The sequence below is a fragment of the Panthera pardus genome, unplaced genomic scaffold, assembly GCF_024362965.1.
Source record: "Panthera pardus isolate Hobbes unplaced genomic scaffold, ASM2436296v1 HiC_scaffold_12, whole genome shotgun sequence".
In the NCBI taxonomy this organism is placed as follows: domain Eukaryota; kingdom Metazoa; phylum Chordata; class Mammalia; order Carnivora; family Felidae; genus Panthera; species Panthera pardus.
This window is the reverse complement of record NW_026526677.1, coordinates 53,772,751-53,800,143: the sequence shown is the minus strand read 5'-3', so window position 1 is coordinate 53,800,143 and position 27,393 is coordinate 53,772,751. Positions and strand designations below refer to the sequence as shown.

Sequence of the window (27,393 nt, the reverse complement as noted above, 5' to 3'; positions counted from 1 at the left end):
AGGAAATTTGGGCATGGAGACAGACAACAGAGTGCACAGAGGAAAAGCCTTGTGAAGACACGGGGAGAAGATGGCCATCTACGAGGCAAGAGAGGCCTCAGATGAAACCAACCTTGCCAATGCCTTGATCCAGGACGTCGAGCTTCCAGAACTCTGAGACAATAAATTTTTGTTGTCTAAGCCATGCAGTCTGTGGTACTTGGTTATTGCAGCTCCAGAAAACCAAGACACCAGTAATGTAAACATGGACAAATTACACAACCAACCTGTTTAATACTGAATGTATATTTAGGTATAAACTTAATAAAAATTATACAAGACTGGATGCTAAAAGTTACAAAATTCCAATCAACAATATCAAAGACCTGTGTGAATGGAGAGATGTACTTCATGGATCAGAAAACTCAATATAGTAAGCAGGTCAATTTTCCCTGCTTACCAATTTCCCTGCTTTCCAATTGATCCATAGGTTTAGTACGATTCCTGGCAGTCACAGCAAAGTTTTTTTTGTTTTTTACAGACATAGACAGGTTTATTCCAAAATATATATGGGAGACAAGAGATCTAAATAGCTAAAACAATTTTGAAAAATAATAAATGGGAAGAATAATTCTGTTCAATGTTAAGGCCTAGTATATAGCTCTCGTAATCAAGGTGGTAATGGTATTGATGGAGGGACAGATATATAGAAATATGGAACAGAATAGGAAACCCAGAAATCAACTGACCTAGATATACTCAAATGATTTTTTAATTTTCTTTTAGTTTTTATTTTTAAAAAATTTCCCCAGCTTTATGGAAATATAACTGACATAACAACATTGTGTGAGTTTTAAGATATACAATGTGATAAATTATATGCATATATATTGTACAATGATTAACACAATAATGGTAATAAACACCTCCATCACCTCACATAATTACCACTCGTGTGTGTGTGTGTGAGATGGGAACATTTAAGATTTACTCTATCAGCAATTTTCAAGTACATAATACAGTATTGTTAACTATAGTCACTGTGCTGTGCATTGATCCCCCAAATTTACTCATCTTAAAACTGCAAGTTAGGTCCTTGTGGTCAAAATCAGCCCATTCCTGACCGTCAACTCCCAGCCCCTATCAACCACCATTTTACTCTTTTTCTGAGTTTGATTTTTTTAGATTCCACGTATAAGTGAGATCATCCAATATTTTTCTTTCTCTATTTGACCTTATCATAATTTCACTTAGCAGAATGCCTTCAAAGTTTATCCATGTTGCCAGGATATCTTTTAATGACTAAATAATATTCCATTATATGTGTATGTATACACATAAATGTATGTGTATACAGTAGCTGTTAAGCAACTGACTCTTGATTTCAGCTCAGATAATGATCTCATGGTTCGTGGGTTGGAACCCCATGTCAGGCTCTACACCAACAGTATGGAGCCTGCTTTGCATTCTCTCTCTCTCCCTCTCTCTCTTGCCCCTCCCCTGCACATGCTATCTCTTTCAAAATTAATTAATTAATTAATTAATTAATTAACTTAAAAAAAGAAAACCTGATATATATTTTTTTCTTTATCCATTCATCTGTTGATAGTCACTTAGGTTGTTTCCATGTCTTGGTTACTGCATATAATGTTACAATGAACTTGGAGGTTTAGATATCTCTTGAGATAGTGATTTCATTTCCTTCAGCTATATACCCAGAAGTTAAATGCTGGATAATATGTTAGGTCTATTTTTAATTTTTTTTAAAGTAACCTCCATTGTGTTTTCCATAGTGGCTGTACCAATTGACATTTCCATCAACAGCACACAAGGGTTCCCTTTTCTCCACATCCTTACCAACATTTGTTATCTCTTGTCTTCTTGATAAAAACCATTCTAACAGGTGTAAGGAGATATCTCATTGTGGTTTTCATCTGAATTGCCCAGATGATGAGGGATGTTGGGCATATTTTCATGTACCTGTTGGCCATTCATATGTCTTCTTTGGGAAAATGTCTATGTAGGTCTTCTGCCCATTTATTAATTGAACTGTTTGGTTTTTTGTTTTGTTTTGCTTTGCAAAAAACTGTTTGCTTTTTTCTGCTTTGTTTGCTACTGAGTTGTATGAGTTCCTAAAATATTTTAGATATTAAGCTCTTATCAGATGTGTGGTTTGCAGATATTTTCTCCCATTCTATAGGTTGCCTTTTCATTCTGTTGGTTGTTTTTTGTTTTGTTTTGCTGTACAGAAGCTTTTTAGTTTGATGTAGTCTCATCTCACTTAATTTTGCTTTTGTTACTTGATCTTTTGGTGTCATATCCAAAATACTGTCACTGAGAACAATGTCAAGGAGCTTTTCTCCCATGTTCTCTTTCAGCAGTTTTATGCTTTTAGGTCTTACATTTAAGTCTAATTCATTTTGAGTTACTTTGTGTGAGTGTGTAAGATGGGGATTTAACTTCATTATTTTGCATGTGATTATCAAGTAGTCCCATCACCACTTCTTGAAGAGACTTTCCACTCTCCCCATTGAATATTCTTGCCTTTCTTGTCAAATACTAGTTGGCCATATATGTGTGAGTTTATTTCTGGGCTGTTGATTCTGTTCTATTGGTCTATATGTCTGTTTTCATGCCAGTAAAACTTTTTTGATTGCCCTAGCTTTGTAATAAAGTTTGAAATCATAAAGTGTGATGCTTTAGGTTTTATTCTTCTTTCTCAAGATTTCTTTGGTTATCTGGGGATTTTAGTGGTGCCACATGAGCAGTTAGGCAAGAAAAGTGTTTAAAAGACATCCAAATTAGAAATATAAAAATAAAATTATCTCTGTTTGCAGATGATATGATCTTATATAGAGAAAATCCTAAATACTCCATTACAAAAACTATTAGAAATAATAAGCAAATTCAATCAGGTTTCAGGGTACAAAATCAATGTAATAAACTGAGTTTCATTTCTCCATACTAACAATGAACTATCTGAAAAAAATCCAAGAGAGAAAAAAATACCATTTACAATAGCATCCAAAACCATGAAATACTTAGCAATAAAGTTAACCATGGAAGTAAAAGATTTGTACACTGAAATTTATAAGGCATTGATGAAATAAATTGAATAAGATACAAATAAATGGAAGGATATTTCATGTTCATGGGTAGGAAGAATTAATATTTTTAAAATGTCCATACTACCCAAAGGCCTCAAAATTCCAATGGCATTTGTTTTTTCTTTTTTAGAGAGAGAACACAGCAGGGGAGAGAGGCAGAGGGAGGGAGGGAGGGAGGGAGGGAGGGAGAGGGGGAGAGAGAGAGAGAGAGAGAGAGAGAGAGAGAGAATCTCAAGCAGGTTCCACGCTCAGTGAAGAGTCTGATGCAGGGCTTGATCCCAAAACGGTAGGATCATGACCTGAGTTGAAATCAAGATTCAGATGCTCAACCAACTGAGCCACCCAAGCACCCCTCCAATGGCATTTTTGAATTGATTTCTGACAAACTTGCAAAAGTAATTCAATGGAGTAATGATAGCTTCATCTAAAAATAGTGTTGGAGTAATTAGCCATCTCTGGGGGCCGGGGGTGGAGGGAGAAATACTCCCACTTTATACAGAATTAACTCAAAATTAATATGGACCATAAATTTAAGTGTAAAATACGATACTCTAAAACTTTTAGAAAAATACAAGGGCAAATCTTTGGGGCCTAGGGCAAAGTGAAGAGTTATGTTTGACATGGAAAGACTCTGTTAAGAGAATGGAAAGATGAGCTACAAACTTCGAGAAAATATTTACAAACAACATATCTGACAAAGACCTAGTATATGGAATGTTTTAAGAACTCTCAAAACTTCACAATATAGAAAAATCTAACAGTAAAATCAGAAAATAAGCAGAAGACATGAAGAAGCGTCTCACTGAAGGGAATGCATAAATGGCATATAAATTCATGAAAAGATGCCAACATCATTAATTATTAGTAAAATGCAAAGTAGAACCGCAATCAGATATATGCTACAGCATTTCAGAATGGCTTACATGAAAAATGGCACCAAATGCTGTCAAAGATACAGAGAATCGGGAGCATTCAGACACCGCTGGTGGGAGCAGAAAGTGGTACGGCCACTCTGGCAAACACTTAGCAGTTTCTTGTAAAACTAACCATGACTTACCTTATGGTCTAGCAGTTGTACTTTTGTGTATTCATCTCAGAAAAAATAAAAACATACACCAACCCAAAAACTTGTGCACAAATGTTTACAGCAGCTTTTTAAAAATAATTGCTAAAAACTGCAAATAACCTAAATGCTCTCCAGTCACAGAATACTTAAACAAACTGACAAATCCATACAATGAATTGCTGCTCAGCAAAGAAAGGAAACAAACTATTAATACATGCAACCAGTGGATACTTTCAAGAGAATTTTGCTGAGGAAAAGGAAAGAAAGAAACAAAGAAAGAGAGAGAGAGAGAGAAAGTAAGAGAGAAAGAAGGAGAAAGAAAGAAAGAAAGAAAGAAAGAAAGAAAGAAAGAAAGAGAAAGAAAGAAAGAAAGAAAGAAAGAAAGAAAGAAAGAAAGGGAAAAAAAGAAAGAAAGGGAAATAAAGAAAGAAAGGGAGAGAGAGAGGAAAGAGAAAGAAAGAAAGAAAGAAAGAAAGAAAGAAAGAAAGAAAGAAAGAAAGAAAGGGATAGAGGGAGAGGGAGAGAGAGAAAGGGAAGGAAGGAGGGAAGGAAGGAGCAGAGAGAGAAAAAGGGAGGGAGGACGGAGAGAGGGAGGGAAGCAAGAAAGCCAATTGAGTCTATTTATGTAATTTTCTTGAAACGACAAAATTTTAGATACAGAACACAGATTAGTAGCTGGCCAAGGTTAAGAACAAGGGGAGGGGGGAAGGAAGAGAAGTGAGTATGTCTATAAAGGAGTAGCATTAGGTAGCTTCATACAGATGAGTCAGATTTCTATTTTGGCTGTGGTGGTATTTACAAGAATCTGCAATGTGACACAGTTGCATCAAACTGTATGCACGTACATAAAAGTTGAGTGTATATAAAAATAAGTGCAGATTTAAATAATCTCTGTGGATCATACCACTGTCGATCTGTGGTTTTTGACATTATACTATATTTATGCTAGACGTTTTTATTGGAGAAAACTGTGTAAAACTTCCACAGGTTCTCCCGATATATATTTTTGCAACTTCTTACGAGTTAATAATTATTTAAAAATAAAAAGATAAGAAAACACTCACCCTTAAATATAAGGTGTGTTTTGTTTGTTTTAATGTTGAACTTGCAATGAAACACTCTACGTATATACTCCTGTGAAACTTAAGAACCCACACGTGCTGCTGTCACGTGTCTTGACAATCTGTGAAAGTATAAATTTCACTGCCCCACAAGAATGTAAGTGTTCTGGATAGAGAGCTACTGGAGGTGATAATCATGACTTTCTGCTGACAAAGCCATGCTGTGACTATGTGAAAGGGTGCAAGAAGGTACATCAAACTACAGGTCATTCTGGGATCAGAACAGAATGTGGCCTAATCAAAGGCACAGAATTAATATGGACACCAAAATGGTTCTTGATCCCAACTTTATACCATAGAAAAAATTCAGTTTGTGGTAAACTTAAAACAAAGCTATTGTAAAACAACAGAGGGATTTTTATTCACCAATTTGGGATTTAAATTTTCTTACATATTACACACAAATAAGAACCATAAATAAATCTGCATTAAAAATAACTTATTTTGTGAAAAAATTATAATAAAGAGAATCTTAAAAACGAGCTGTAGAGTAGCAGAGATAATTGCCATACTTATATTTGATACAAGACTCATATCAATAATTTATAAATAACACCTGAAAATCAATAAGAAAATGATAGCCCTCTTTTTAGAATGGGCAAAAGACTAAAACAGGTCCTTCACAGAAGCAACTGACCAATAAATATATAAAAATGCGTGGACATTATTGGTCCTCAGGGAAGTGTGAATTAAAACCACAGTGAGATACCACAATACACTCAGTAGACTGACTTACAAAAACCCTGAAAATACCCAGTGTGATTAAAGATGTGAACCAGTTGAGACTCATGAACTGCTAGTGGAATATAAAATTATGTAATCGCTTCAGAAAATACCTGACAGAATCTATTACCATTGGTGAACATAGTCTTTCCAAAGACTTGTATCCCTAATTAGTCTAACAGAAATTCATATGTACGTGTGCACAACGATCAATTGAACATGTACCAGAATGATCAGAGTAGTGTATCTGCAATAGCCAAGCTATCACTATTCTATTTTACTATTAAGAGTAGAAAAGTAAATATGGGCTATATACATACAATGGGGTGCTATACAGAAATAAAAATGAACACTCTACTGCTCCATGCAAACACATGGATATTTGTCACAAACCTAATGAGGAGCATAGATGCCAAACACAAGGAGCACAGAGTATGATTCCACTTACATAAAGGTCACAACTGGGTAAAATAATCAAGTAGCTGGACTGCATAAGGGCACAAAAGGGGCTTTGCTGTGCTGGTAAAGGTGTGTTTCTCATTATGGGTGGTAATTACCATGGTGAATTTACTTTGCAACGAATTCATTGAGTTAGACCTTTATACTTCAGCTATATTTCTTGATGTAAATTTACTTCAATAAGTTTTTTACTAAAACAAATGCTCATTGAATTATTTTCTGATTGTCTATTTAGGTTTATACATTTTCCCCAATACTGTTTTCATTGTAGCAATAATTACATGATCAAATAAATGTAAGTTAGTCTGTAATTAAATTAAATCGAATCTCTTAATTTGCTTAATAAAAAAAAGAATACATCTGTGTGTTTATCTGTATATCTTCTATATATACATCTATGACTAAAATCTAACACAGTAAATTTTTTAAAACTTTTTTCTAAGTAGAATGGTGTGTGTTGAGTTTGTGGTTTTAATTTGGAAATGAGAATTACTCTTCATCAGGGACACATCATTAAATTGCCTGTGACATCATCTACCTCCAGTAGCAGAAACTGGGGAATATGACATTGATTCTATAGTATAATCACTTGGATATCGATATACCATTAAATTGCAAAGATTAAATTTACTTCTCAAATAATTCACTGTTCAGTGGGGGAATATAATCCAAAATATAAATAATTAAAATAAGTGCAATTATGACAGAGGTAGTAATAGCTGACATTGACTGAGTGCTTATTATATGTCAAGTACTATTCTAAGTGATTTATATTTAGACCTCACAATAACTTTATGCAGTGGTGATTATCATTACATGCATTTTAGAGATATGGAACATAAGGTGCACTGCGGTTATTTTCTCAAAGTGTCAAAGCAGCACAGCAAGAGTCAGAGTCACAGTGTAAACCAAGTGCTCAAGTTCCAGCATTCAAGATGTTTTAAAATATTATCTATTTATTTTGAGAGAGAGAGAGAGCAGCAGAGAGGCAGAGGGAGAGAATCCATGCTGTCAGCACAGGACTCAACATGGGGCTTGATCCCATGACTGCAAGATCATGACCTGAGCCCAGATCAAGAATCAGGCACTAAACCAACTAAGCCACCCAGGTGCCCCAGCATTCATGCTTTTAATCACATGTATACTGTATTGCCACTTTTTGCATGAGAAAAGACATTAAGACTTTTGGCTTCCAGATAATTGACGTTATGGTTCCTGTCCTCCATATCTGAACTCATAATTTGATTACAAGTGACTCCCATCCTTGTTTTGTCTTCTTATGGGGAACATGGGGATGGAGGATGTAGATGGAGGGAAAAGAGGAAGTCGGGGACTGGAGAGGGCAGCTCCCTTCTCTGAGACAGGGCTCTAGGCCAGACATCAAGATTAGGGGAAAGACAACGAGATGGGAAGAACTCTCACTTCACCAAAGTGATGTCCTGTTCTCCTCTAGTTTGAACTCAATCCTCATTTCAGCGAGAAGGGTTGGGAGTTCCCACATACAAGTGGGGAAAATGCTTTCTCAAGAACTCTGTTTCAGTCCTCATTCCTAGCTGGTCTGCTTGTCCTTCCATATGCCTACACATATAAACAACCAATCAGTCTCATAGCAACAGAGCTTAAGTAAAAGCCATGACATAGACAGAGACCTTGGGGACTGCTGTTCAAAGCCCCAGATCCCCCACGTCAAGGATTCAAATAAAGATAATAAAGATAAAAAAGATGAAAAAAGGGAGGCACAAAGGGAGGAACAGTGAGTGACCTAAATCAGGAACGGACCCTGAGGACAAGCTTCTGAAGTCAATGTTCCTACCTGCCAGAATTTTGTGCAGACCATGAAAAGAACGGCATTATGACTAAATCCTTAATAAGGCTCAGGGTTGCAGATTCATGCCTGTGGAATGAAGAATGAAAGAGAAAAAAATTCAGGTCAGTGAGGGTATGTAATGAATTTTCTCTCTGATATCTCACTGCAGGTATCAAAGTAGAGAGGACAGGAAATAGGGAGCTGATTTCTTGGCAAAGAGAACCTGAGAGTATTCTCTGTCAAGGGTATGTGGAAAAGAGACACGGGTCTTTAAGACTCTCCAACATCTATAAAATCTGATTTCTTTAAGGATTACCTCCTCAGATGTATCTAAGAAGGCCAAGAATCCAGACAGATTATGGAACACACGAGGCAAAGAAGATTTATGGGAACAAACCAAATGGTAGGTGTAAGCTTGGGGATAAATTACGCATTTCTAATTCTTGTTCTCCCCATGCCTGCACCTGTAGCCTCTCTGGCCTCTGTTCTAGCCCTGTGATTTTCTGCATGGACTTTTCCCCTAGAAATCCAGAAAACTGACGGGGTTAGAATCTCTTGAAAAGTGTGAGAAAGGGTAGCTTTGTAATTATAAGAGCTTCAGACACTTCCTGGAGAATAGTCTCTACCATGCAAGACTGTTAAACCAAGTCAAAGTTAATCTTGGATGGAGTGTGGGCAGTGTGTGCCATTAGATTAGAGATGGCTGTTTGCATAGCTGTGTATCTTCAGCACCTGGAAAAGTCCAGTGCAATAGGCATTCAATTGAGGATAGGGTACAGTTTTTTCTCTCCATATCCCTTATAACAAACAACCTTCAGGTCATCTCGCTGGGGATACACAACGATGTATTCAGAATCAATCAACCACTTGGAGGGCGTACCAAGCAATCCACATGCTTTGATGATTTGATACCCTGCTCAAAATCAGGCATGTAAGATGGTCAGAAAATCAATTTGTTTGTGTCAGCAAACCAATCATTCAGTGACTAGAAAAGAAAACAAATCGTGTGCAAGGCATTCTGCTAAGAAGTATGTATTGAGAACGGAGCCCTGCAGATAGAATAAAGAGAAGAATGGATTATAAATGTGAACTATTCAGAAAAGAATGGTAACAGAGAAAGGTTAGGAGATTTTAAAAAAAGGAGGAGAGATTAAGTATTTATGATAGAGGAAGTGTCAGGAAAAGGGGAGGAAAAGAGTCTAAGGGAAATTGAGAGAGCATGTGAAAGATAAAAATCTGAGCAGGATCTCTGGGGTGTCTGTACAGAGCTCACAGTTCATGTATCAGGGTTTGAGACTTTGGGAATTAGCTTCTCATCAAGGAAAACCCAGGTCCACTCTAAGATTCTGGGAGATGATAGGTGGCTGCAGGGATGAGGCAAAAGTCTAAGATTTTTAACCCCCCAACATTTACAGATAACCTCGTGTCCAACAAAAATAACTCAGAAAATTAAGTAAAAATGTTCAGATTTTCAGTATGAATACATAATACAGAGGCAGTAAGCTTGGTTGTACTCGAAATTACTACATAGATTTCACCATTCCTAGAGTCTTTCTAATTAATCCACAGTGCATAAACAGGACTGTGCCACTGGCTGACTGTATCACCTTGGACACGTAACCAATATGACTATAGACTGGGGAAAGAGACTGCTATAAAGATTCTACTCCCCCACTCCCCCCAAAATGAGGCACATGTAGTGTCCTAGTGTCTTGATACATAACGGAAACTCAGCAATGATTTATTCCTTACATTCCCTTTTTGAAGCTATCTCCCCTGTCTGGTGCCCCCACTCCTGCTTCTTTAACGTCACATAAGCTGAGTATTGTCCAAGCCTTTCACTCACAGGCAGCAGTCAGCTATTCCTCCTCCTACCCCTATGAAGACAGAGTTGCTTTTCCCTCAACCTACTCCAGTCCCTGGGCTCCAGGCTTTTGCAGCTTGCAGAAGTCCCCACCCTCACTCACCACCCTCCTTCTCTCCTCTCTCTCTCCACCCCAAACACCATCTTTTATCTACTGTTCAAGTGAACTCTAGTTTAGTATTTTCAGATACAGCCATACCCAGCCTCCTCAAAACCCCCATCATCTTATATTGGTTCCCCAGTCTTGTTAAGAAAGCTTGACACGTCTCAGAGTAAGTGGATAATCAGAGTGGATAATCATGGTGCGTAGCCACCAGGAAGAGAGTGAAGAGGCTCTTCTCCATAATAACACCAGAACTTCAAAAGTGAAGAACAATTTACCCCTTGCAAAGCACTTTCTCACTGGCAATCCCATTCCATTTTCACAACCTGTGTCAAGAGCATCACTGGGCAAGGCAGAAATTGCCAGTACCATTTAAATTTTTTTTAACATTTATTTATTTTTGAGACAGAGAGAGACAGAGCATGAACGGGGGAGGGTCAGAGAGAGAGGGAGACACAGAATCCAAAACAGGCTCCAGGCTCTGAGTGGTCAGCACAGAGCCCACTGCGGGGCTTGAACTCACGGACCGTGAGATCATGACCTGAGCGGAAGTCGGACGCTTAACCGACTGAGCCACCCAGGCGCCCCGCCAGTACCATTTAAAGATTATGAAACCACAGCCCAAGATTAAATAACTTTCCCAATATTATTATTGTTACAAAGTAGCAGAGCTGGAATAACAAATGCTTCTGGAGGTAAAAACTCAATAATCTTATACACCTTTTTTCATGGGCAAAAAGATGTCCTAGGATTCATATATCAAATTCACACCAAGATGTTCTTTTCAAAGCATGTGAGATACACAGTCCCTACCAACCAGAGTACAAGGTGGCTCTCCTTTTCTCTGAATGATGCCACCAATGCATATTTGTTTGTTTTTTACTCCTAGAATTTGGCTACGTATACCAGGTGATGCCTGAAATTTGAATGTCACAGAGCCTTCTCACTTTTGTTAAATCTCATCACACTCCACAGTTTGTAAAAAATTTTCTTCTTGAACTTGCCTAGATAACGGATTTCTATCTTTGTACCTCCAGACAGGTGATATGTTAACAGTAATCTGTGCTGTTAACAAATAGTGCTCTCAAATGTTTGTCATTAAATCCCCTTTTTATTGCTCATTTTTGTATCTACACTATAAAATTTTGAATTCTTTGAGGCACATCACATCAATAACCAAAGAATTATGATGCTAAGCAACATGGATTTTGATGTCTATGTGTTGTGGAGATAAACACATATAATTTGCTCATATCGTTTTTGTGATAAATGTGATATATGATATCATATCATTTTTCAAAAGTCTCTAGAGCTTCAGGTTTTTTCCTCCAGACATAATGAGTATTGATCATTCCCTCAAATCAACTAAGTCTATTTGATTGACTGATTGATTGATTGATTATTTATTTGTTTGTTTTGCTATTGATGTTCATACTTGCTCGTCTTGGAATTAATTCTCTACTGATCTTTCAGGTTTCATACCTTCTGAGAAATATCACAAGTGAAGATAAAGAGCACATTGAAAAATACACTGTAAGTTCCAACACTATCATAGCACTATTCAAATATACTGATGTCTTGCATTTTGCCTTTATTTTCTCGGTTATATAATTTATAAGGACATCAACTAGGTCTATTCTGTCGACATTGCTGTGTTTCCTGTATGTTGTACAGTAGCAATGAATAATACGTAGAGTTCCTTATACACTCTATTCTCCCATACCTAGAAATCTCCAAATAATGACTAAATTATCATCCTTGCTATCACTGGAAGTCAAGACTGATAAACATCTTATGAACAGGTAGCACACTCAAGGGCAACTTCTACAGAAGAGCTTCTACTGCATTACCTGAAGGGAGTATCTTCTTCTTTGCAAGGCTTGCAATGTGGCTCAACACCACTACTTCCCTGTTTCTGCTTACTGGTTTCCCAGGCATGGAGAAGGCACACCACTGGATCTCCATCCCATTATTAGGGGTTTACATCTCCATACTTCTTGGTAATGGCACTCTTCTCTTTCTTATCAGGGATGATCATAACCTTCACGAGCCCATGTACTATTTCTTAGCTATGCTGGCAGCCACAGACCTTGGAGTGACTTTGACCACAATGCCCACAGTTCTGGGCGTTCTATGGTTGAATCACAGAGAGATTGGCCATCAGGCCTGCTTCTCTCAGGCCTACTTTATCCACACTCTTTCTATCGTAGAGTCTGGTGTTTTGCTTGCCATGGCCTATGACCGTTTCATTGCCATCCGCAACCCCTTGAGATATACTTCCATCCTTACCAACACCAAGGTAATGAAGATTGGGATGGGGGTATTGACAAGGGCTGGTCTGTCAATCATGCCAATAATTATCCGCCTTCACTGGTTTCCCTATTGTCGATCCCATGTACTCTCTCATGCTTTCTGTCTACACCAAGATGTCATCACGTTAGCTTGTGCTGACATCACCTTCAATCGTCTCTATCCAGTTGTGGTTGTATTTGTAATGGTCTTGTTGGACTTTCTTATCATCTTTTTCTCCTACTTTTTGATCCTTAAGACTGTCATGGGCATTGCTTCCGGAGAAGAAAGGGCCAAGGCCCTCAATACGTGCATTTCTCACATCTGCTGCATCCTGGTCTTCTATGTCACTGTAGTTGGTCTAACATTTATTCATAGGTTTGGAAAACATGCTCCTCGTGTGGTCCACATCACAATGAGCTACATCTACTTCCTTTTCCCCCCTTTTATGAACCCTGTTATATATAGCATTAAAACCAAGCAGATCCAGAGTGGTATAATTCGTTTATTCTCTCTGCCTAATTCTAGAGCATAAATTTGACTCACTGCTCTCCAAGAATAACTCAGGGAACCTGGACAAACTGGCAGCTTTGTTGTTAGGAGCAACTAGGGAAAGACATGTCAGTGGAAACCTACCTCTCTCTGATATTCAGAATATCATTTCACATAGCCCATTTATTGCTAGATAGCAAATGGCATAGTATATGTACATGATTAAGCACATCTCTCAGGTGTCCAACTGATTTATTCTTTTCAGAAGTAACTCACCCTGTTTAGTGGGCATAAGACACCTGATCACACAATACTTGGATCTAGACTATTGGTCTCTAACTGAGTCAAAGCCCATTGTTTTTCCAAATGTTCTGCATGTCTTGGCTCTGATATACTTAGCAATGAGACTCCTAATCTCAAACATTCATCTATTTTTTTTGCTAATATGGAAATAGTTGCTATTTCTAGAGAACTGCACTAAGTGAAATGATGAGCCTTACCCAATCCTCAGTTCAATATGGCAACTCTAGAGAACCTATATGTAAGTCTGTCCAGTTAAATGTTTGATAAATATTTATTAGATGCTATTATTAATAATAACATATATGTAAACATATGTAAAAATATAATAACACAGAGATAATTCCTAACCCAGATGACCATTATCTTGATGAGCTAGTTCTAGATACAGGGGAATAGAGATATATATTTTCAAATAGTAAAATAGTATTAAAGTTCCAGCTTGGCAATATACCACAGATAAGACTAGACTGAAGGAATGTTAAAAATACCAGAATTGACAAATAGTTGGTCATACGTGTGAATGGGGGGGAGGGAGGCAATGCCTGTGACAAGAAGAAAAATGACCTTTCCTGGTTCCAAATAGCTATGAAAGTTTATTTTGGTCACAGTCTAGACATGGGGAAGAGTTCATGGTCCTATGGCCAGCTGAAGAGTAGTACACATGACTCAGGTGACAGGTTTTAAAGTGAATCAGAGAAGATGTTCTTATGAACACAAGATTGAATACAAAATGCTAGGATCATACAAGGTGCCACCCAGTGACTAGTCACTTCCCTTCACATAGAGGGAGCCTATCACTGGGCTTTGTCATGCTGGCATTCAAAGTGGTCTCGGACTCCTGCCCCTACTCTTGCTCATACGAAGGTAAGAATTTTCCAGAACTCCTGGGATTTCTGAGTAGCATGGAAAAAACAAACATGAAACCAGACCTTTAGAGCAGCTTCCAGGTTCATAAATAATCTCTACCAGATCAGCTCAATGGACTGTTTCTTTGTTCATTCATTCATTCATTCATTCATTTATTTTTATTCAATTCAGCTGTGTATCTGAACTGTATAACATTTGTGTCTCTCCTTTCATATTTTATAGACAGTGTGCTCCAGGAGGACAATGATATTATAGGTCTTATTTCTTACTCTATTATAGAAACTGCCACATGGAAAATCCTTAATAAAATACAAGTTTTTGATCAAATGAATAAAACTTAAAGTGACCTATGTTTCTATGTGTCTGTTGGTTTGCTGGTTCTTCTTCTATTTTTTTAATGTTTATTTATTTATTTTGAGAGAGATAGTATGTGTGCATGGGAGGAGTGAGGGGCAAAGAGAGAGGGAGATCGAGAATCCTAAGCAGGCTCGATGCTGTCAGCACAGGGGCTCAAACCTACGAACCTGAACTGTGAGATCATGACCTGAGTTGAAATCAAGAGTTGGATGCTCAGTCGACTGAGCCACCCAGGCACCCCGGCTTTTCTGATTATTTTTCTGAATCTGCATGTCCTCTGAATGTCTCTGTTATTATGCCCTGTAATGTCTTCCAATATTTGGGCATCTAAGTTGTATTCTCATGGAACACCCTCAAAAATATAAATAAGCTCACAACTCTATGCCACGATGCATCCTTTCTCTGTACTCTCGGGAATCAACTCAGAGGGATCTAAACTCCATCAAAGGAAATCTTTCTTGACTTTCTCTCTAGGCCCAATGATCCTGGGGCCTTCCATAGCAGACTAATATAAAGGGCATTAGGATAACAATATCTTTTAGAAAGTCTTCAAATGGCTGCATTTGATTGACACCTCCAAAAGTTTCTCTCTTCCCTTTCTGTCCTTCCTTACGTTGCAGAGATGGTATGGAGAGATCTGAGAAAGAGTTCATAAGAAATACAGGACTGGGAAGTCAGTTTCTTTTTGATGGAGGTGAGTTCTATGAAACAGAGCAGAGTTCTGGGATCACGATGGTCCCAGTTGAACACCTCAGCCAAGGGAGTTAGGGTGGGGAAATTTTCCTAATAGAGCAATTTAATGTCCTGCTCTGGTCCTTTTATCCACATATGTTTCACCATAAAGGCAAAGTCAGTCCTGGGAGTTCTCCAAAAAAAAAAAAAAAAAGCAAAAAGACCATCCTCTCTAACTTTTCTTCCCTACTAGTATGTGATGCTTAAAATTAATCACCTTTCTGGTGACAAGGCTAAACCCAAAAAAGGATACAGCTTGAGACCTTGGAGCACCACTGTTCCAAAGCTCCAAAGCTGGGAGAACAAAGAAGGGAGGAGGCAGAAATGGGCCTTGGGGAGGACCTTCTGAAACAAATGCTCCTTGAAACTTGGCTTCTGGGTATGATCTAAAGAGGAGGTGTTGAAGCCAAGACTTTGGCCAGGCTTAGGGTTCTAGGGTCACATCTATGGCACCGATGGACAAAAAACTCGTGAACAGGTCAATAAGAAGCTCCAGTGTTTCTTGTCCTGGAAGGCTCAACATAGGGAACAGGTCATGGGTAGGGTATAGAGAGTTGGTTTAATGAAACTTACAGAGAAAGGCAGCAATATGTCAGTCAAGAGGTGATGAGGCATAAGAATATATCCCAAAGACTCCCCTCAAAACTGGGCTCCCAAATAATCTTTTCTTACAGATTTTTGGAATAGGGAAAAGCCAAAATCTGTCTTCCTTACTAGGCAGATGTAATTTGGAAGAAAAAAGCAAAAGACCTGTGGAATAGAGGCAGATAGCTCTAGAATAATTCAGGACTCTGGGATAGATTATCTATTTCCCTTGTTGCTCTCTTCAGCTATTCGTATGAGCTTCCTCTTGACCCCTGTCAGTGCCACCAGGTATTTACCACTGCCCCCCACCCCGCCACCCAGAGCCTAAATCAGGTTGAGGAGGGGAGGCACTATAATGACCATGGGTATAGACTAACAGAACAACAACAAAAAAAAAACAGAACAGAAACTTTTGGAGGTGTCAATCAAATGCAGCCATTTGAAGACTTTCTAAAAGATATTGTTATCCTAATGCCCTTTATATTAGTCTGCCAAATAGACCAGCCTCAGATTAAAGCAGAGGCAGACTTTACAGAATCTGACATTAGACACTTTACTTTAAATTGCTGCGTATTCCCAGAAGTGGGCCTATTATCCATCAGGAACTAAGTGTGCAAATTCTGTAACTAAAGGCAGAGTAGAGCTTCTTTGTTCATTCCCTTCTTTATGAGCTATAGGCACTGTAGATTTGCAGGATCTCAAACCCCACACAGATAGAGAGCTATAGTGGATCTGGTGCTGGGGTGGTGTGGGTAGGGGAAGGTGGTCACCATTTTTATCAGCAAGGGATGCTGGTAAAAAGGGAAAAAGCTGGATGATTTGGGTAGAAAGCCATTCAGAGCCAGTATTCACTGGTATGAAAGTCAAGAATTTCAGTTCATGGCTTGGGAAAATAGAACTATTATGCACTGAGCCATATAATGAGAATTTGGTGATTAATTTGCATCTACTACTACACACCATGTATGAGAACAGATGGTATCGCTTGGTCTAAATTACATTGTCAGACAGTAGAGAGGATGTCAGAAAATCGGATGATAATAAGAAAGGTTACAAAGCAGACAGGGATTGGGGAAATGAAACAAAAGGGAGAAGGATCCAAAAGCAAGGCAAATGTGAAGTCTGTTATGTGAATGTCTGGGTGGTGTTCCTCCGTGAGAAGTCACATGAGAGAAGACAGACTCAGAGTGTCTTCTTGAAGCCGCCACATTTTTGGATTAGAATGATTAGTTTGGGGAAACAGTATTTCATCAATCCAAGATCTTAAGGGCTCCCCAGGAGTGGACACCCCCGTGAGTTGATGTATAAACTTTTCAAGGTCATGAGGCAAGAGTTGTAGAGTTACAGTTCTTTGCAGTGGTAAAAATGATTAAAGAAGACCATGTAGGGGACACAAACTTTATTTAACACGTCAGGAAGTGGAGTCTCCACCTGGAGAAATGCAATATGGGAGGGGAGGTGGGAAAGCAGAAGCATTTTATAGGATGAAGAATAGAGAACAAAGAATAAAGAAGAGACAAATATCTTGAGAAAATATCTTGTCTGCAGTCACCTAGGCAGCCTTGTGTGGAGTGAGAAAGCTCAAAGTTGGCTTGGAGTTTGGGGCCTGCCTGACTGGATACACTGCATGTATGGTCAAATGCAGTGTTTACAGGGACTGAAAGTTGTCTAAGTTTGGTGTTACTGATGTGGCACCACTGGGCAGGAGAGCTCCATCTTGTGCCTGGAAAATTATTTCAACAGCACGAAACTATGTCATTGAGTACATATCCTAATTACCAATTAATTGAAAAATGGGGAAAGTAAGATGTTTGTGGACATTCTATTAAAAAATAGGGCACACTGGCCACACATCCAGGCCATGTCTGCTGTATAATAGGTAGGAAGCAGTTATGCTCTCCAGCTGGGTCTTCCCCAGCTGTCTGGCTCCCCCACCCATCTGGGTCTCAGCATGTCAGAGGAAAGAGACCTGGCTAGACTTGTGACAATAGGCAACTCAGACCCATCCCTGCCAAAACCAAGTTTCTTTTTTTGTGTTTTGTTTTTCACATTCTGCTTCTCCCAGCTCTACCGGGACGAAGTTCGCCTCACCCCCACTCCCATGTGAAGCCCAAGGTTGCAGGCTTCCCTCAGCCTGGTTGGTGCTTACCAAAGTGCTCCTCCCCTTTTCCTACCCCCGCCCCCCATCCTGTCCCAGACACCAGGAACCTTCACTAGCCTCTAACTATTCTCAGTCACTGTCATCTTAAGGCTTCTTAAATCCCTATTATCTTATACCTCTTCTCCAAATGTTTTGAGCAAATTGAAATGACTCAGCATATCTGAGTGTGAGTGACGCTGGCCTTCCTCTGCCAAACAAATTCAGAAGGGCCTTCTGATTAAGCGTAGCCCAAACCCATCACAGAGGCACAGTGTCACCCCACTGACAAAGTCCACTCCCGGATGATACTGCGTTTAGTCCTCACAGGTCAAGGGACACTTAATTCTCATTTATTTTTCAGAGGAGGATCACAGGCTGAGGGAGTAGAAGGAGTCTGCCCAAATTTACATGGCTAAAGATTGGAGGAGCTGGAATGTCAGCTAAGGAATTACCTGAAAGTGAGTCTGGAGGTCTCAGAAGCTTCATACAAATATGAGATGAACTCACTCTAGAATATTCTTCTTAATGCTCGTGGTGATATACTGGTATTTACCCATGTCCTAGCTTATCCCAACACTGATAGAAGTATTTACAAAGCATAGATGCTTAAATGTTTTTGAGCTTTACTTTGTGGCAAGAAGGCCACCAGGGTAGCCCTTTGGTATGACTTTTTGAAACCAATAAAACCTCTACAGTCTAATCATTTGTTACTCGCATCTTGAGTTCTCTAACTGCACTGAGCACAAATTATTTCTTCAAGCCCATTCTTGCCTCAGGAATTTCTCCTCTGCTTTTCCCTCAGGGTGAAAATACCCTTCCTTTTTACCTGATTCCCATGTACCTGTCAGATGTTACATGTTCTGGGAAGCTTTCTTTGACCATGCCCAAACCTTGCCAGATTTAATAAAGTAAGCCATGCTCCCACAGAGTTCTGTAAATCTTCTATTATAATTTTCATATTGCTGTTATTCCTCTTTCATTCTCTGAATCTATTTTTTAATATAATTTATTGTCAAATTTGCTTACATACAACACCCAGTGCTCATCCCCACAAGTGCCCTCCTCAATGCCCATCATCCATTTTCCCCTCTCCCCCACCCCTCTATCTACCCTCAGTTTGTTCTTTGTATTTAAGAGTCTCTAATGGTTTGCCTGCCTCCCTCTCTGTTTGTAGCTATTTTCCCCCTTCCCCTCCCCCATGGTCTTCTGTAAAGTTTCTCAAGATCCACATATAAGTGAAAACATATGACCTCTGAATCTACTTCAAGCTATAAGGAAAAGAACCAGTTCTATCTCATAAACTACTATATCCATGCTGCCTAGTACATTGCCTGGCACATATGTTAAACACTGATTTGCAGTCGTTGATCGGATTACTTCCCCCCCCCCCCCATCTCTAAGGCTTTCCTAAGAAAGAATGTTTTATTTCTCTGGAGTCACTACAGTTTAGGGAAGAGCTACAGGAAGTAAAAAAGTAGAAGTGGTTAAAGAAGAATGTCTGAAGACCTAACGTGGTCTTTCCTAAACAGAAGACTCATCCTACTGTAATGCCCATTATGGAACTCAACACCAGGGCCCCAACCTTTCTGCTAACCAGCTTCATGGGCCTGGAAAAGGCTCACCACTGGATCTCTATCCCGTTATCTGTCATCCAGATTGCCATACTTCATGGCAATGGCATTCTCCTATTTCTCATCAGGGTTGACCATAACCTCCACGAGCCCATGTACTATTTCTTAGCCATGCTGGCAACCACAGACCTCGGGATGACCCTGGTTACAATGCCTACAGTGCTGTGTGCAATGTGGACAAATCATAGGGAAATCAGCCATGGCTCCTGCTTTTGCCAAGCCTGCTTCATCCACACTTTCTCTGTCATAGAGTCTGGGATTTTGCTTGCCAAGGCCTATGATCAGTTTGTTGCCATCCACAACCCACTGAGATATACTTCCATTCTTACCAACACCCAAATGATAAAGATTGGAGTGGGGGTTTTCATGAAGGGATTTACAGTCATCTTGCCTCCAATATTCCCTCTCGATTGGTTTTCCTATTGCAGATCCCATTTCCTCTCTCATGCATTCTGCCTCCACCAGGATGTCATCAAATTAGCCTGTGCTGACATCACCTTCAATTGCCTATATCCTATTGTGATGGTATTTTCTATGGTCCTAATGGACTGCCTGATAATCTTTTGCTTCTATATTTTGATTCTCAAAACTGTCATGAGTACTGCATCTGGAGAGGAGGAGTCCAAGGCCCTCAACAAATGTGCCTCCCACATCTGCTGTATCTTGGTCTTCTATGTCACTGTTTTGGTTTGACATTCATCTACCGATTTGGGAAGAAATGTTCCCCATCTAGTACACATCACAAATAGCTACATCTACTTCCTTTCCCTTCTTTTATGAACCCTGTCATCTGTAGTACTAAAACTAAGCAGATTCGCAGTAGTATTCTCCAGTTCCCATCAAGAACATGGTATTTACTTTCTCCTGTCTGGAAAAGGACTGAGAGATTAAAAACATAATTTGACAGTCATAAATTTCTAAGGAAGACATTAAAATAAATGTACAAATGCCAGAAAAAAAGTATTTCAGATACAACTGGTTTTTTTCTGCCACTCCCCTTTTTTTCCCCATGAGGATGAAAGGAAATAAGTCATGTAAAACACTAAACACAGAGCAAGGTGCTTAGCATAGCTCAATTGATATTCATTTTGTACTTAACTCTCATTCAACTTGCAGCAGCTCTGATGTGACTCTGGGTTCATGGACTCTGAGTGGCATGGTCCAACAAATTGAACACAGATTCCGTTCTTGGTTGTTTTTTCATATGGACTGGACATCCTTACAACCTTGCAACCATTAACTTTTATCTATTGTGTCCCATGTGTGCACCACCTGCCTTTTCTAGAACTTGTCATCAGTGAAGCAGAGTCTTTCTGAGCTAATTTCCAAATGGTTGCTATTGAACACAGTACACCAAGAAGGCAACTGCACAAGTAAAATAGGAATGCTCTATTTTTACTTAGTGAAATGAATTCACATCAGCAAGTAAATCAATTCCTGATCTATGGGAAGAAGTTTTATTATGATGATCCTGATGAAAGGAAAAGGTGCTAGTCAGAAATTATATATAATCAGAGCCTCAAGAGGAAATTAATTCAGAGTAGAACTGGACTTGATTGGTACTTGGTATGTATTCCTCACGTGTGCAAAACCAAGGTAACAAAGGGTAGGTTATATGTGTGTAATTATGTAGGAAGAAAGACAAAGAGGAAACACATGTGTTAGGAGCAGGAGAAGGCCTGGGGTGTTGAAAAGGGTTTCATGGCAGGCTGTAGGGATGTTTCACGCACATATCGGGTAAGGAAGGATTCAGATAAGGTCTCATTCTTAATGGTGGCAGGAAGGGTAGTTATAGATTCAATATAAGAAGAAGAAGGAATACATTTGCCAGAGTTCAACAAGCCTTATACAGGCAACCTGTATAGAGTAAGATTATTTCCCTAAAGACTGATGAAATCGGGGCCAAATATAAATGAACTTCTGTCTTCTGCACATTCCCTTGCCCTTGATCGCCAAAGAAGAACTTCCCAGAATCCCTGGAATTTTGGGTAATATGGAGGCAAGCCAAATGTGCAAATGTGGGACTCTGGCAAATGCTCTGGTGCAATTTACAAGCTATGTAATGTGCCATGTGTGTGTATCAGGCACATGGATGAGCATACCTTCGTATTTAGGAGCACCTGCCACACTTGAAATTTCCTCCTTCTTCCTCCTCCCTTACTGGACTATGAAAACCACTGTAACCTAGCTTTAAGCACAATGCTTTGAGTAGAGTAGGAGCTTAATAAAATGTTCTTTATTAAATTGAATAATAAACGAGGAGTGGATGATGTTCTTGTGTCTCTCTGGTTTTTTTTAATCCTGCATCATTATATATAGACAGTTTACATGTAGAGGTACAGATAGAAGTTTCTGTATTTGGGGCATCCCACTAAGCTGTTTGCACACCACTATGTGACAGGAGACTCCTGAAAGTGAATAATCAAAGTCTCCTGTGTACAAGGTCTGCCCGTTCCTTCCCGGGCACATTGTCTGAGTACACTGAGGCCAACCTCATAGGACACCTTTCTCAACTTCCCTAACTTTCCATTGATGAATTTTCTTTTGAATGTAGATATATGAAATGTTGATTTTTAGTGAACAATTTTCAATCATTGGGGTCTCCATGTTTTCCTAAGAGTTGCAGGATACCCAAGGGGAGAAAAAAGAGGAAAAAAATACAGAAGAGGAGTCTATAAGGGGTTTCTCAAGCTATGGCTGGTTCTTCACCTCCTTGTCATAGCAGCCTACTCAAAACCAATTACAAAAATGATGTATTTTTAATAACCTTGAATTCCAGCCACAGTTGATTACATCTGACAAGGAATATTTTTTTTTCTTTTTATTCTTTGAAGGAGAGAAAGAGTGAGCAGAGGAGGGAAAGCAAGAGAGGGAGAGAGGGAGACAGGGAAAATCCCAAGCAGGTCTGCATTATCAGCGCAGAGCCCGATGTGGGCCTTGAACTCACAAACCATGAGATCATGACCTGAGCCGAAATCAAGAGTCAGACACTTAACCAACTGAGCCACGCAGGTGCCGCAGAACATTTCTTTTTTATCTGGGAAGGAGTTATATAGACATTTAGTTCATTAGTGACAGGAACTGAGCCACAATTGAAAATAAAGTCTTTACTATGTATCAGAAGTCCATGGAAGTATCTAGCTAACTGAAGGACTGGTGGTCACTGAGTAACAGGTCCTGCGCCTTGAGAGCCGTGTTATTAGAGTATCATTGGTGTTTACCAGCTATGGAAACCATGAAATTAGAGCGTAGGGTAATGCCAAAGACAAAACTATGCCAGGCTGGTTCCATCCCAGCAATAAGTTGCCAGCATTATCTTATCCACCCACCCACCCCCCGCCTTGGGGAATAAGGAAGAATAAGATCAAGCATGTGGTAGAAAATACTGTGAAGAGATGCATTTAGATAGAGATAGAACAACCCAGTCAGTATTCTGCGGTACCAGTCAGCAAACTTCTTCTCCTTTATACACAGCCATGGATATGGTTTTACTACCCCAAAGACGTTCTCCCATAAAGAATATTCACACATTAAACCATAGTGAGATACACACGTCACCCTGTCGCCTGACAGGGCTCTAGGTGTGATGGACTACTGTCTTCACACTATTCTGGGTACATTAAGGCACTGGTGAGGCTGAACATTGCAATAAAATGCACTCATGTGAATTTAACACAACCTGATACATTATGCAGTAATGTTTTTAAAAATCTTTAGATAGAAGCTTTGAGTATCAGGGTTTGGTGCAGATATCACCTCCACTTCAAACGACATTCTCAACAGTGTCATAGATGTCATTCATCTAACGTCATATACTGTCATACCTACTGGCTTGAAGGCAGGATGAAGATTATGTCCCTAGCCATTCTTAGAGGGTCTCTGCCTGCCTCTCAGGGGATGTGAAAACCTGACTGTGGCCAGAGAGGCATGACTGTAAGCTGGAGAGGGGGGCCCAGGCTCATCAATAGCACTGGGAATCACACACCTTGAAGCACCAGCAAGTGCCAGTTAGAGAGGGACTTAGGGTCAGTCATCCAGCCACGGAGGAGCCAGGCAATCAGTTATTTGTGAGGGCTGGCTGGTGACGCAAGGGCCCCTGAGGGACACACGTTGTTCGTCCAGCTTTATGCTTAGGATCGAGTGACTTAGAGGTGAGCCCAAGTGGACAAGATGAGGAGAGACAAGCCTCCAGTAGGAAGAGAAGGTTGGTGGAACAGATAGGAAAGAAAATGAGCGAAAGATAGGTAGAAGACAAAGGAGAGAGGGCCAGGGAGACAGGGGTGAGGGTCAGAAAGGGAACCCAAGGGGAGGTCTCAAAGGAAACCAGGGTGTTCCCCTGGGACCCTAGTTCAGGGAAATCATTCTTCATCAGTGACTCATCCTTACCTGTCCCCAGGCAGGAGTCCCCATGCATGCAGGGTTGAGAGGTCTGAGGTGGGGGTACTATCTGAGCCATGAGACAACAGGAATCAATTGCTCAGCCCCTCCCTGGACTTGGAGTCTTATCTCTCAGGCACAAGCCTGCTCTCCAACCATTCCCCTCCCAAGCTTTGCAAATACTGCCTCCTGCCCCTATAGTGAAAGACCCAGGATACAGCCTCTAGGAACGGGGCAAAGGGCTGTCCCTCAAGGCTCCTTACAGCTCAGATGGAAGAGAAGCTCTGCCACATGCACCTTGCAAAGTCACGTAACCCTGAGTCTTAGTTATTTCACTGTTAGCTAGAATAAAACCATTTTCAACACACGGTGTTTTTTTTTTTTAAATTTTTTAATGTTTATTTATTTTTGAGAGAGAGAGAGAGAAAGAGACAGAGTGCAAGCAGGGAGGGGCAGAGAGAGAGGGAGACACAGAATCCAAAGCAGGCTCCAGGCTCTGAGCTGTCAGCATGGAGCCCAATGCGGGGCTTGAACTCATGAACCCTGAGATCATGACCCAAGCTGAAGCTGGACACTTAACCAACTGAACCATACAGGTGCCCTGATTTTTTTTAACATTTATTCATTTTTGAGAGACAGAGAGACAGAGCAAGAGTGAGGAAGGGGCAGAGCGAGAGGGAGACACAAAATCAGAAGTGGGGTCTAGGCTCTGACCTGTCAGCACGGAGCCTGACACGGGGCTCAAACTTAGGAACCATGAGATCATGACCTGAGTGGAAGTCAGACACTTAACCGACTGAGCCACCCAGACGCCCCTCGACAGAGGTTTTGGAAGTTACAATGAAAAAAAATTCTTCTGACATCCTGGTACATCAGAATAGAGACACTGGCACAATATATGCATTTAAATATATGTAAGCATTCTGCCATCTTGACAAAGACAAGGCATTTCCTAGTCCTTACTCAGCAGTTAGAAAGAAGTCACACATTTCCCAAAGTTTTACTTCACCAAGGAGAAACTGCCCCTCTTTCAATTACACCTCACAAGTAACCCAAGCTTCACTTGGGCCCTTTGCTCCCAAGGGAGCCCCCAGCTCACTCACAGCTCCCATGGCTCTTCAAAGGGAGGTCTGGAATCACATTAGTGCATAATCTGTATGTCCAGAATAGTGGACTAAGCATTACAATTATTGTAAATTTCAGGTGTGTAATAAACACAATAAAAACTACAGATGTTGGGAAAGCTCTTGACTTTCCAGTTATATCCTGCTCACTTTTTTCAACATGTTCAATGGCAAGAATTTGTTCTTAGCTACATTATTTTCATCAGGGACCAGAACCAATGATATAAACCTTATATGAAAACAATCAGGCTAGAAGAAATTGTAAATGACTCATTCCACCAAAGCCTAAGAGAGTCTTTCAGGAGCATTGATCATATTATCACCTCCCAAACAATGTGATCCAGGGAGATGAGATTTAATTATAAAGAATCTTTTTACCCAGAGAGAGCAGAAGATGATAAAGCCAGAAGCAGTGAAAAACATGTCTGACAGAGGACTCTATGGTTACAATCAGGGAAGACATGAACTCATGTTAACTGATAGATAAAAATACTATCGGTTAAATAGAATTAAGAATTTAAATATTTCATGAGTAAACTCAAGCAAAGAGAAGAAGCTAAGAATTACAGCTTTGAGGAATTGGCAGGCAAAAATCTCATGTAAATGGGGCAGCTACATAATGGGTAGATGTTTCAGCTTAGTTTAAGTTACAAATTCAGGGAGCATAATAATTTATGTACCTCAATTCCTGCTTCGTGATTCATGCACGACTGGACACCCAAACCAAAAAACTTTCCAAGTTTCCCAAGTTCTTTTTCTTTTTAATTTTTAAAAATAATTATTTTAGAGAGAGCAAGAGAGCAGGGGAGAAGGGCAGAGGGGAGAGAGAGAATCTCAAGCAGGCTCCATGCTCAGTGCAGAGCCCCATATCAGGGCTCGATCCCATGACCTTGGCATCATGATCGGAGCCAAAATCAAGAGTCAGATGCTCAACTGACTGAGCCACCCAGGTGCCTCACCCAAGTTCTCTTTTATAAGCGATAATACCCAAAACCTACTTCTCAACACTCTAGTGCAATTGTCTATGAGAAACGAGGTGAAAAATTCTTTGACGGATCTGTTTTGTTTTAATACTATAGATAATAGGGTTCATCACAGGAGGTGCTAGTAGATAGATGTTGGCCAGGATGACATGTACAATTGGAGGGGCATGCTTGGCAAAGCGGTGAGTCATGGAAAGTCCCACCAAGGGCACATAGAGGACCAGAACAGCCAGAATGTGGGACAGACAGTTATTGAGAGCCTGGAAACTTTCACCCTGGGAGCTGATTCTCAAGACACTTCTCAGAATGAGTGCATAGGAGACCACAATGAGCAGGGGGTCCAATGTAGTAAAGACCAGAGCTATAGCAAATCCATACCAATTATTGATAGTGGTATCAGCACACACCAGGCGAATCATGTCTTGATGAAGGCAGTAGGAGTGGGAAAGATGGTGGGAGCCACAAAATGGAAGCCGTTTCAGTAGGAATAATGCAGGAAGAACAGTCAGAACACAGCGGAAAATGATGGCTATCCCTATTCTGCTGATGACCCGGTTGGTAAGGATGGAGACATAATGGAGGGGGCGGCAGATGGCCACATAGCGGTCAAAGGACATGGCCAACAACATGGAAGATTCCATAAAAGAGAATCCATGGAGGAAGAAGAACTGGGCAAAACAAGCCTCAAAGCTGATCTCTGAGGCATTAAACCAGAGGAGTCCCATGACTGTAGGCAAAGTGGTGAGGGTAAGCCCCAGGTCTGTTAGAGCCAAAATAGAGAGGAACAAGTACATGGGCTCTTGTAGGGAGGGCTCTATCCTGATGACAGCCAGGATGGTGACATTGCCCACAATGGAGACCGTGTAGAGACAACAGAAGGGGATGGAAATCCAGCCATGGGAAACCTCAAAGCCAGGGATGCCCATGAGGATGAAGAAGAAGGGGACTTGAGTGGAGTTAGTAACCCGAAACATGACTGGAAGAGGCAGCCTCAAGACCAGAGCTCTTTCCCAAATCTGTGAAAAGTGGACAACATAAGGATTGAAATAAATAGTCTATGACTATCCGAAGTCACTCTGTGATAGATCATCAAGTAAGACCTGGGGAAAGAGAGTTATCTGGGCAATGAGTTTACAAATGTTTTATCAGTTTTGCTTGTTTTAGCTCTTACTTTGCCATCTCTTGTCAACCACTGAGTTGACAGCATGAAGTTCTCATTAGTTTTAACCCAAAGACTTCTTTATATGTCCAGAAGGCAGTTATGCCTTCGCAGCAGAAGGTATA

At 40.1% G+C, this 27,393-nt stretch overlaps 2 protein-coding genes and 1 pseudogene across 2 annotated transcripts; 2 read left to right on the top strand and 1 right to left on the bottom strand.

Annotated features, from left to right (window-relative positions):
- The first annotated feature begins 12,114 nt into the window (after positions 1-12,114).
- On the top strand, positions 12,115-13,053 carry LOC109260019 (olfactory receptor 51B6). Its single transcript, XM_019438007.2, has one exon. The coding sequence runs from the start codon at positions 12,115-12,117 to the stop codon at positions 13,051-13,053; it is 939 nt and encodes a 312-aa protein (XP_019293552.2).
- A 6,497-nt stretch (positions 13,054-19,550) lies between these two features.
- Positions 19,551-20,524, top strand: LOC109259994 (olfactory receptor 51B6-like; annotated as a pseudogene).
- Positions 20,525-26,135: 5,611 nt separating this feature from the next.
- LOC109260037 (olfactory receptor 51Q1-like) lies at positions 26,136-27,083 on the bottom strand. Its single transcript, XM_019438024.2, has one exon. The coding sequence runs from the start codon at positions 27,081-27,083 to the stop codon at positions 26,136-26,138; it is 948 nt and encodes a 315-aa protein (XP_019293569.2).
- Between the last annotated feature and the right edge of the window lie 310 nt (positions 27,084-27,393).

Coding starts and splice junctions, on each gene's coding strand:
- LOC109260019 (XM_019438007.2), top strand. CDS start 12,115: ATGTGGCTCAACACCACTACTTCCCTGTTTCTGCTTACTGGTTTCCCA.
- LOC109260037 (XM_019438024.2), bottom strand. CDS start 27,083: ATGTTTCGGGTTACTAACTCCACTCAAGTCCCCTTCTTCTTCATCCTC.